At 39.2% G+C, this 12,149-nt stretch overlaps 1 protein-coding gene across 1 annotated transcript in view; it reads right to left on the bottom strand.

Annotated features, from left to right (window-relative positions):
* RFX4 (regulatory factor X4) overlaps nt 1-12,149 on the bottom strand; it is a gene marked incomplete at both ends in the record, with an annotated part of 98,195 nt that overhangs the window by 17,316 nt on the left and 68,730 nt on the right. Inside the window, 2 exons of the mRNA XM_082309277.1 lie at nt 7,299-7,460; nt 8,735-8,854. Coding sequence (XP_082165403.1) covers nt 7,299-7,460; nt 8,735-8,854 — 282 coding nt within the window. The remainder of the gene's footprint in view (nt 1-7,298; nt 7,461-8,734; nt 8,855-12,149) is intronic.

Raw genomic sequence — 12,149 nt, 5'->3', positions numbered from 1 at the left:
ACAGAGGTGTTACGCTTTGAGATGGTTACAGGACAGCAACCTAACACTGACAGAAAATAGACACTGATAATGGAAACAGCATCAATCAAAGTGAACAAAAGAGTTATGTCTGAGGCATAAATAAAAGTACAAGTAGATCAGCTTGAGTGTGCAAAGATCCAAAGGTAAGAGACATATCTGGAATAGCTCAGACTGTGAACTTTTAGTGTGGTATTGTAATTTGAGGCTATCATTTTTCAGAAAAACTAGGATAGGACTTAGAAATGGAGTAACACCAGTGCTAATATTTCTCAGGCATGATGCACCAAACCCTGAGGTCTCTCTCACATGGAGTGGGCTGCTGGCCTGTTTAGCTCTCAGGCTGATCAGGCCTGGAGTGAGGCAGGAAGTATGATCAGAACAATGAAGGATTAGAAAAAGATGGGTGTTAGCCAAGTAAATTTCTTGAATCCTTTTGCAGTTTGTATCTTCCACCCAACTAGGTACCAGCCTTTGTAGTGGCAATACAGTGGTAGCTCTTCAAATTATAACAAATATATAGACAGAAATAGCCTAGCTGTTTTCTTGACGCAAATAATGTTTCTTTCTTCTTTTGAGTCGGCAGGGACTGGACTTAATTTATTTTTTCATGTAGAGCGTTTGTGGGAAGAGCAAAGCAAAGAAGTGGGTTTTCCATTTTGCTTGGAAGGTGCTGAGTTTTTTAATCATCCTGATCCCTTCCAGGCAGGAACTCCAGATTCATGAGCCAGCTGCTGAGAAACCTTTGTCCTTTGCACACACCCCTTTCACTCAGGAGGCTGACAGATCCATTGTTCCAGTATAACATAGCTCTTGCTGGAGGTCATGACCATACTGGCTGAGATTACCCTGCAAATGAGGACCAGAACACTGAATTTAACCCAATGCGAACACTAGTTTGGGGGTCTCTGGGCACTCTTGACTCTTTTCAGTAGCTAAAAGGAATTGCAGGAGGTGACTCGTTTTTTTCAGTGTGGATTCTAGGACTTCCTGTAGTATGAAAGGGCCTAATTCAGGGGGGAAGTGATTGTATTACCAGGTCTGTGTCCACGCCATGGCTTTGGGGAATGAAAAGCCTACCTCAGACGTGCATAATTTTCTTCAGGTGTGCGTGACTTTATTTGGCAAAATCAGACAAATATTTTTTTGAAATGGGAAATGCTTAATTCTGGGTGTGAACGAAGGTATTCTGAGCTTCACGAGGTAAGTACAGCTTGAAATACTCCAGCAGGGTGTGATTTAGTGCTCTTACAGTAGAGACAGCCTTGGATGTGTTACAACCAAGGATATTTGTGCTAGGACTGTTTTCACATGCCTGCATTTTCTGTCACCGACTCTTGAAGTTTCTGTTTTTTCATGTCCTCCAGTTGAAGAGGACCATTGAGATCCCTGAGACCAAAGACGAGGCATACACATTTGAGCTAGCACATCAGTGCTGCTGTGGCTATGAGCAGTCACAGTTCCTTGAGTTGAGGAGAAGTGTTTAAGGAAGCCTACCTTCACTAGAAAATACAGTTTATGTGGAAGGGGACAAAACTGCTTATACGGTCACCAAATAGCTTCATTTGAAAACAAGAGAAAAACTGTTTTGAAAATATCAACAACTTGTCTGCAGAATATTTTGGTGAAACATTTCAATTTCAAAAGGTCAACATATTTTCCTAGCATTATTTTCCAAAATAATATTTGAAACTTTGTTTCAAAACAGGCCTAAATTCAAAAGGCAAAAACAAAGAGAAAAGAAAGAAAAGAAGGACAACAAAGATGGTGAAAAAAACCAAATACTTACTTTTAGGTAACATTACTGTTTTTTTTTTTTCACTTTTCCACTTTTTAAATTCACCATAAACCAGAAGTTTTACTTTGACCTGATTTTATTTTTTCCAAGAAAAAATTTGGCCATTGAGCCAAAAATCTCTTGACCTTCCTAGGTCTAACAAGAAGCGGTAATAACAGGGCCAAAAGATCCTTTTCATTTACGAAATATGGTTAATTTGACTGGCCCTAGCCATTGTGACAGCCTCCTTTTCTTTTTTTGAAAAATAGTAGGGATCTTATCTCAGTCTGAAGAAAATGAGTCAGTCCAGGACAGCAAGTTGTTTCATGTGCTCCCTGTGGGAAGTCAGACTCCTTGGATGAGAGGACTTGGCCACTCCTGGCATTCAAGTCTAACTGGCAGCTACCTCAGTTCAATTTTAAAATAAATGTTTAGGGTATAACATGCTTTGTGCCTGTCCAGACAACACAGAAACAAATACAGAGAATACATCTTGCACTGGAAGAGTTATGAATATCTTTGTTTAATTTTCCTAACCAAGAATTGTCCCTTGTACTACAGGACAGTACTTCACACAGCTGCTCTAGGAAATACTTGCTTTCTTTTGGCGGTTATGGTTTAGAAACAAACGTATGTTCGGTTTTACTCTGGATTTACAGAGTGACAGAAAGCTGTTCAAATTTTTTTTTCAGGATGTTCTTGGGAATCTACAGTTGCCTCACTTCTCTTTGCCTTTGTGGAAGGGATGCCGTTATTTTCAGTGACCTAGTCACAAAGACAGAGAGGAAGGACAGAGAAGACAACAGATTTGCAGACGTGTGTATGTATATATGGGGTCAACCAGGATACTGCCAACATTGTGTTGGGCAGAAAAGGAGAAATGAGGTAAGTCTGAAAGTTTTTCATAATTAGCTTTTTGATACCCGCCTATGTCCCGGCCCTATATGATTAATTTCCTCAGCTGGCTGCAGAATTGAACTCCAGGAGATGAAGTCTCTTTTAGATATGACTGAACCCAACTGAACTGCTTTCTGAAATAAGCAAAAACAATAGTGATTGAGCAACATTTTGCTCTGCTTTGTGTTCTGAACATGCAGGGTTCGATTAAAATAGGGAAGTTCATTTATTATCACTCCTTTTTCTTTTTTCTTTTAATGAAAAAATTGATTTTGAGGTTACTAACCAGGAGGCCATCTGACCTGTAGGAGAGCCAAATATAAATGGAACTGCTATCAGTCCAACAACGGCCCCATTGTCATTGGTGCCATCATGTACACCAGTGCAGAAAGAAATAAAAGTTGCTTCAAGATGCTGCATTTTATATTTCCTTTATGCTGGAGTACATGACCACCCAGGTACAAGCCAGACACTCACAGCACTGTGTATTATGTCTGATAGTAAGCAGTACTGTCAACCTCAAGCAATCAGAAATCTGGAGTCAGACCCCCATTCTGCCCCCACACAACGAAGAGATTATCATCTTAACTATCAGCTTTAGAAAAAACACAACGCTTCCATTTGGAAGGGGAGAATTGCCTTTTGAAATTGGAATCCTTGACTTTTACACTCTGTAGCTATGAGAATTAAACTCTGATTGTTGAACAAGAACAAATGTTCTCATATATTCATATGAGTCCAGGAGCTAAAGCTTTAGGAAAAAAAACAGAAATTTGTTGTACTCACACACACAAATATGAGAGGTGGTAGCTCTGTGCATCTCCTGTGCCAGATTCCAAGAACTTTAATACCTAGCCTAGACTTGGAAGAACAGTGACCTTAAATGACCATTGCTGACCTGAAGAATTATTTCCCACATATGCTTATTGAAACTAAACAGTAAACTGCATAGATTAGTTTACTAACATATTAGGAACTACTTACAATTCAGAGTTCATTTCAGGTTGTCTAAAAACCATTGCACTGGCAAATGAGTAATCACAGCTTTAAGAGGGGCTTTTAGAGAGAATAGCATAGTCAGCCATATAGCTATCACTTTTATTACAATATTGTTGCCATTTGAACAATCATTAATCTGGCCTTTGTGATTTAGAAAAGATGGAGACTAATTATGCTTTTAAATGTCTAGTAACTTAACAAAAAGTTTTAAACAAAATGTTAGCTGAGCCATGCCAGATGTTCTACCACAGAATGCTATATATAGGATTTACCTTTCTTTTGCTCAGCATCATGTAATTGCAACAGTTTAATTTGATGGTTTTGTGCTGACCACTGACTGAAGGCAAAAACCTTAAAATGCAAGTTTAATAGTTAACTTTTATTGCCAATGTCACAAGGAAGAAAGAGTTAACGATGCTTTAAATTGGGGAACTGAGAGCTAGTGGTAACCAGTAGAACTAGTTCTCAAGATTTGCAAAGCATTTGCAGCAGTTTACATTTACCTCATAAGAGACACATAAGAAAATCAATAGAGTGTAATTTAAATATATCTGCCCAGAACAGAGGTTCCTGTTCCAAAATATTCCATATATTAATGCCACAAACCTGTATATGGAATAGTTTGATTACACGTAATACATCTTCAGCACTCCTATTTTAAAATATAGCAATTTCCTATAGCTGAAACCTGGTTGTTATTTTGTACTACTTTATGTGAATGAACCCTGCATCCCATGGTGTAATGGTTAGCAAAGTAAAAAGGTGATCAGTTCATCTACATGATGAACATGGGAAATGGAGGTATTACTAAATGCCCAAATTAAGACCAGGAAATAGCCACATACTTATATTTAATCTTAACCAGACCACTACTGGCATTGACAAATTTGGCTTGTGCTATGCAAAAATGATTTTCACACTTGCAAAAGTGTGCACCAGACCATAAGAATAAAATCCAATTCAACCAAACAAAAGTTTTTAAAACAACCTAAAAATGAAGAGCTGGAAAAAACAGAGAGGTAAAATAATCAGAAATAGGTTTCTTGCCTAAGAAGTTCTGCTATGGGAACAACTATGTCAAGTTCTCCTGCCTGTACTGTGGAAATATGTCCTTCAACCATTATTCCCAAATGATCCTGTTTCTGGCTTGAGACTTCAAACTAGCAGACCTTGGCCTTATCAGGACATAAAAAATTAGAGAGAGTAGGAGAATAAAACAGACTGTAATAAAATAATAAACAACATGAAAACAAAAAGGAATTGCATTTGTAATGTTTGTGTGAGTCCATTCCCTTGCATTACTGGTGGGATTCAGGAAGGATAGGTAAGATCCTTGCAGTTCCCAGGCCTGCCTAGATCTGCGCCTGAGTCAAGTACCTAAGTCAAGTAACCTGAAGGTGGAAGCCCAGATAGCTGACAAATAGGCTATTGTATAAATATGGAATAAGCTTTGGGTTAATAGTTATGATGTCACATAGAGTTACAGTCTCTGCAGCCTAAACACAAGTCCCTCAAATCTCCATTCCTGCCAATGCCACTGGAGAGCACACAGTTCCCTACTTTTCAGTCTTTTACTTCTGGGTACAGTTCTGCATCATACTAAGTTCTGGTTATAACATCACAACGATCCCATTGGGCCACAATGTCTGCACAGCAAGTTACCCAAAAAATCAACTTTTCCAGACCCAAACATATACACCACCTCCAGCGCTGCCTGATCCAAAGCAGTGTGCTCACCTGCCATGTCTCGAAATCATGTGTCTCTTGTCTAACTCTTCTGGAGGTAATACCATCCTATTTCCCATTAAAGATGGTATAGTCTCCGACAGTAAGAAAACCTTACAATTTGATATAGGGACAAATGTTCTTAAATCTCTTTCCACCACAACTACGCATTGTGCTTCCCTGTGGCCCCCTTGAAAACATGAAAAACATTTGTCAGAAAGATTGATTAGTCCTTTAGCCACTGCCAAATTCTCCAGTGTGGTAAATCATCACTTTCTGACATTCCTTCAAGAAGGTTTTGTAACTTGTCTAGTACGTCACAGAAGTGATCGTTTCCACATTCTGATTATACAGCCATTTCACTAAGGAGCAGCAAAGCTGGAATTGCACTGCCTGGAACGCCCTCTGAAAGTCATTCACATTTCTGCCTTTTTTTTTCCCATGAGTTAAGAAAAAACTGTCTTTTGATCACACAGGCAGACTGTCCTGCCCACATCCAAAACACAGTGAGTGAGTTTTACATTAGAGTACAGAGGATGGTTGCCCATTTATACAGAACAAAACAAGAAGGCAGTTTTGTGCTTATTGTTTTCTGACAATCCTGACCACAAATTGAATACCTTTAAGCACAGATTTTTTTAATCTGTGGGCCCAACAGAATACAACTACCTCATGAGTTGCCATAATAGAGTATGCAACTGAAAATAGTCTTCAGACATGTAATTCCTAGTCTCTAACATCAAAAGATGAAGGTTATCAACAATGTGTACAACATTCCCAAGAGAAACTTGCACAGCTATTTAAACATATTTGGGTCTCAAATATCATAGAATCATAGAATCGTTTAGGTTGGAAAGACCTTTAAGATCATCAAGTCCAACCATTAATGTAGCACTGCCAAGTCCACCACTAAACCATGTCATCCACCACGTCATCCACCACATCTACCCATCTTTTAAATACCTCCAAGGATGGGGACTCAACTGCTTCCCTGGGCAGCCTGTTCCAGTGCCTGATTACCTTTTCAGTGAAGAGATTTTTCCTAATATCCAATCTAAACCTCCCCTGGTGCAACTTGAGGCGATTTCCTCTTGTCCTATCCCTCGTCACTCGGGAGAAGAGACCTCCTTTCATGTAGTTGTAGAGAGCGATAGGATCTCCCCTGAGCCTCCTCTTCTCCAGACTAAACAACCCCAGCTCCCTCAACTGCTCCTCATAAGATTTGTTCTCTAGACCCTTCACCAGCCTCGTTGCCCTTCTTTGGATACACTACAGGATTTTAATGTCCTTCTTGTAGCGAGCGGCCCAAAACTTAACACAGTATTTGAGGTGTGGCCTCACCAGTGCCAAGTACAGGGGAAGATCATTTACCCACTAGGAATGCCTGAACCACTAGTGGTTCAGGATTTTGAAAACCTAAATAAACCTTAAAATATGTGGCATATTTCCTTGAAGTATATAAAATATTTCAGAGAGACTGATTGCCCTTGAAGTCATTGAAGATGCTCAGAAGTGCTATACTCATAAATAATTATTTTGGGGCACTGCTAGAAATATGAAAAATTGAACTGATTTTTAAAACTATTTAGAAATAAGTTGACAGGTCTGCTCTTCTGAAGGCCTCAGCTACTGAACAGATTCTGATATGCTGAGGTCTGGGATCTCCTGTTAGGCCTTTGGACTCCAAACATCAGATCTTTTTCCTGTTAGATTGCACATCATGTTTGGATAAAGTGATAAGGCATAACTGATACTTTAAACAGATTTCTGTTTGGGAAGGCTTCTCATCTCTTGAAAGCCAGCACATCATGTTCCCAGGCTCAGTTTCAGGTGACCATGTGCAAAAGCCATCTTCAAGCAGATCCAGCTGCCATACGCCTACCTGTTGTAGCTGCTATGACACCGTACTCTGGGGACTGATTGCTGACAGGCGAGGGGGCAGAGGGCACTTCCACTGAGGTGGCAGATTTAGCTGGGGAGAATGGCACTGGGGAGGGAGTTGGAGGAGCTGGTTCACTCAGAATAATTTCTTCTCGTAGTTCTGCTGCAGGATGAGAGAAAAATAATCAAACATAGTTAAAGGTAGAGTCAAGGAACACTGAGAAACTAAAAAAATTAATGCAATCAGTTATGTAGGCTGTATTTCAAGAAACGCATAGCAGGAATCACAAATCTTTGAAAGGGTACTTCTATAACATTCAGCATTACAACCTTCAGTGTACCTTCATAAGACCTCTTAACAGAAAGTGCTGTTTTTCCTGTTGTATAGATAGGAAACTCATGCACAGACAGCTTAATGTTTACAGTCTTGTAATATGCTATTAGATACCTAAAATTAGGAGTCCAGTCTGACTCAGGCACTCCTACTACTTCTAGAGACATTGGAAAGAAACAGGAATCTCCAGTGGATTCCAGTGGCTTTTGGCCATGACCTTCTCTCTTCATTGACTAAAGAGGATGACACTCTGGATAGTTCCAGCTGCTAAGGCTATGTGAAAGTACACAGGGATAAGCAACTTGTTTGTCAAAAAAAGAAGAGGCTATGGCAGGGCAATGAATTAAATCCAGGTCTTTCAACACATAGAAGATATTACCCTAATCACTGAAATGTTCTTCTTTCCATAAATCTACAGGGTGACAAACTTAGCCACAGCTAAAATGAAGAGTGGAACTTTCTAAAGATGACAGAGGGGTTAAACTTGCTAAAATTAATAGGAGATGCAAGGATGGTAGATCACTGAGGACCCCTCATTACAAGGGGCTGCCCTGAGCAGAGAGACTAAGGGCAATCTCTGTTCACTTCTGTTCTGGTGAGTCAGCGCAGAGTGAGTGGAGCAGGACTCGGAATCTGCTTCTGTACAGGCACTTAGAACATAAGCATACCAGAAATGATAGCTTTGTTTTTTCTCTTTGCTCACTTCTCCCACCTCTCCCTCTTATTTAGACTGGTAAAATCCATTAATATCAGTGAATTTTTTTGGTGTTAAACCAGGGTGAGAATCAAGACTGGGCTCACTGAAATACAACGGTGGCTTAGACAAACTGAGGTAAAAGGCTCAGTACCAAAATCTCATACTGAAACACCAATGATGTGCTTAGGAATGGGGTTCAGACACCCAGAGTTGCATCATGAACCAGGCAGGCCTCTTTCAGAATGCATTAACCAGGGATGCCTCCCTCACAAATGACTTATTTCAAATCATGATGGAACTGAAAAAGCCTCACTGGGTTTGATGAGGATAAAGAAATGTTCTAACATAGAAAATAGTGAATCCAGTGGAACAAAACAACAAAAGATGACTAAAAGAACAAACTCACCTGTGCTTCCTTCTCCTTTCATTGCCCTCATTAGCTCATTAGCTCTCTCCTGACAATGGAGTGATTCTAGCAGGTACAATACGTAGTCATCAAACATCAAGTGAATAAGGTGAAAAGACCCTGGTAATAAAGTGAACAAACAAAAAAGCCATTGACTGTCTCAATACACTCATTAAACCAATGATTACGGTATTCAACACAAACAGTACTGAGTAGGACTGCCTCCATATACTGCTATCACTGAAGTTTCTCTCTTACTCAGGGTAAGAGAGGTCAAAGCAAAACTGGGGACTAGCAAACTCTGTTCACGCCTGGATTTATACAGGCTTATACAACCAATGATTGTCGTTTAGGGTGCAAGGAGGCTGCCTAGCTGAGAGCTGGGACTTGATCGAGTTTTCTTCTCCTACATTAGCATTGAACCATTTAGGCGATTATACTGCAGTGGAACTGTTTCCTTTCATCTAAAGGGACAGATAAAAGTTTCTGTCAGAAGTAGAATCCTGAACTGGCTGCCTTAGTGACACATCCTGGCGTGAATTTTCTGAACTACCTATGTCGTTGGACAAAGAAATGAGAGACTCATCAATAGGAAGGCAGAAACAATCTTCCAAATCTCCTGATGGTATATCTCCAGTGCGTTGCTTGGACTGGATGAGACATCCATTAACTGCCAAACCTAGAGGCATTAGCAGCAATTGTGGATGTCTTGAATGGAAAGACTTGTGCCAAAGCTTTGCTCTGTCATACTCCTGCTGCATTATCTTTTCCTAATTATCAGTTTGAATCATATCAGCAGCGTAACATTTGGCCTGTTTCTGTGCTCACCTCTGAAGATGCCATGGATACTATCTCTTAACTGCCATGACAGGAATGTGAAAAACTTAAGGGCTGAAGGACTAAAGGACTTAAAGAAAGAGTATGGACAAAAGAAAATGCAGGGGATGGAGTCAAAAAACACTTTGAAAATTAAAAGGAGATTATATGGATAGCTATCCGCCACATCCTCGAGTAAGATTTGAGTACAGATGGAGACATTGCTAATGTTGTTAGGAGGAAGGACTGGGTGATGCTATGGACTAGAGTAATGGAAATGAAATTTAATAGCATGTTGTAAGAAGTTCTGCCCTTAGAGATTTATATCATCGTCTGATTTATATAGTTCCTCTGTAGAAACAGGAGTTTTAATAGTATTGCACAAGGCACTGGTAAAACCTCACTTAGAATACTGCATATAACTCTAGCCACTCATGTTCAAGAAAAATTAGTACAAGATGAAACTGGTATGGAGAAGATTACCAGGAGGATGCAGGGAATGGGTAGATTTTAAATGACTAAAAATCCATGGCTGGATTCATTTTGCAGAAAGGAAGTGAATTGCTTCCCATAATTTATACAGAAGGACACATGTCAGGGATGGTGAAGAAATGTTTGCCCTAGAGCACACATAGCCACAAAAACAGATGTGTAAGGAGAGACCATAGATGCATTTCAGGGGAAAATTAGAGGAGCAAAGCAGCAAAGCTGAGACATTGTGTAGTGTCCTCCTGAAAGGAATAACATTCATTTGCAGGGGAAGACTGACAAATACTAAGATGGAGTTTGGTCAGTTTATGCAGTAGACTCCATGACACAGAGTGCCTGTAATAGCTCCAGACAGGATGTGATCATACAGTGTTTTGTTTTGTTTTTAAGAAAAAGCTCCTATGTTTATTTAGACTTGCATGGAATATTTAAAACATGTTCATATAAGTCATTAAATAACTCTGGCAACTGCAAATGCAGTCAGGTTAAAATAATTGCCAGTCCAGCAGCGAGCTTAAACCAGAGGAAGATCACCAGCTGAGAGGGAAATGGAGATCAACTACTGCCAGACAAAAAAAAAATGCCTCATCTAGATGTGTTCCTTTCAAAAATCCATTACTACATTTTGAGGAAAAACACTTCCATGGGAAAAAGATGCAACAAGTATCAAATTCAATCAAATTTTTTAATGATTGGTTTCTTCACAGGAAAGTTAGGTTTATCTTGGGATACCAGCTTTTACCACAACAATGCATAACTACCCCTACCCCAACTTCTCTACTCAATGAACCTGAAGCATTCAGTTTTTCATTTGTTTCACATATCTATGCAAATCAAAATGGTAACAAGTTTCCCCAGCCTTGCAAGGTTAAATAGTGGAGATCTTCACTTAACTACTGCAGAGAATTTGTCTTTAGAAATTTTTTGGGCTCAAAGTCTTGTTAAATAATATCCTATTCAATTTAGCAGTGCAATAAAGACAGCAGACTTGGCTCATCACCTTGTTACTGACCTAGGATTTCCCCAGTGGAAACCTAGATTATCAAGAATCTCCACAAAATGCTCGCTCTTCTTCTGACTACAGTTTTTCAGTGGAAAGTTTCTATTGACTTTAGTGCACTTACTACTGATAAGTATTTCCAAGGTAATAAAAACAGGCCTAAATGCTGGCAAACTTCATGTGGTGGTATAAAGCTCAATGTATTTAGTGTTTTCCGTCAAACGCCTTGCTCAGCTTTAATTTAAAAAAAGAAATTTCAAGGAAAGTTGCTTGTAGTTTCATAAAAATGTTTGGAAGTGCGAACCCTAAACACTAAAATGCTAGCAAGCAAATGACAAAAGCCCAAGATTTGCTATTTTTAAAAATGTCTTTGTTTTTGGGGGGTCTAATGCTTTATTTTGAAGAGTTGGAGTTGGCAATACTGAATGCAGCATTTAAAAACACTCCAGTGCTTTTGTCACTCTTTTGAATTTCTCTCTTCCTCTCCTATTATTTCTCCCACTGTGTATTTTTAAACTCTGTATAGAGTTTTTGAGTCCAGAATTTGCGTGAAAGACACTAGACAAACAAGTTGTTGGTACTGAATGAATGCAATATTTTTACATTTTTAAATGAGTCAAACGAAATGTAAGCTATAGAGTGAAACCAGTACCAGGGCACACATTTCAGCTACACAGTGAATAGCTATTCAGCACAATGTACAATAATTTATTCTGTGTTTGCAAGCTACTGTTTTTCACATGAAACTATTTGGTTCTTTCAAGTATATCTTTAAGTACTGAAACAGATCCAACTGTGGCTGGCAAACCATACACTTTTTTAGGAAGAGGTAAGAAGTCATTCAAGAGACTGTAGTCACAAGAATAAATAGCATTTGGCTCTAATTTTCAGGCGTTAACAGAAATCATGGCAATGATTACCCAGTTAATGTACAGTTAAGTATCACCAGCTATTAACAGATACAGCAATTATGTGTAAGTAGCAAAACAACAGTGAGATTTCCAGATCTGGAGAAAATCATGGAGCTTCTATTACTAATTAGTTACTTTATACACTGGATGCATTACCCAAACACTGCCACCAACTGTGCCTTTGATATGCATAGACAGG

This window comes from Platalea leucorodia, assembly GCF_965183815.1.
Source record: "Platalea leucorodia genome assembly, chromosome: 4".
Lineage (NCBI taxonomy): Eukaryota > Metazoa > Chordata > Aves > Pelecaniformes > Threskiornithidae > Platalea > Platalea leucorodia.
Note: the sequence above shows the minus strand (reverse complement) of the source record. Positions and strands in the feature narration are given on the sequence as shown.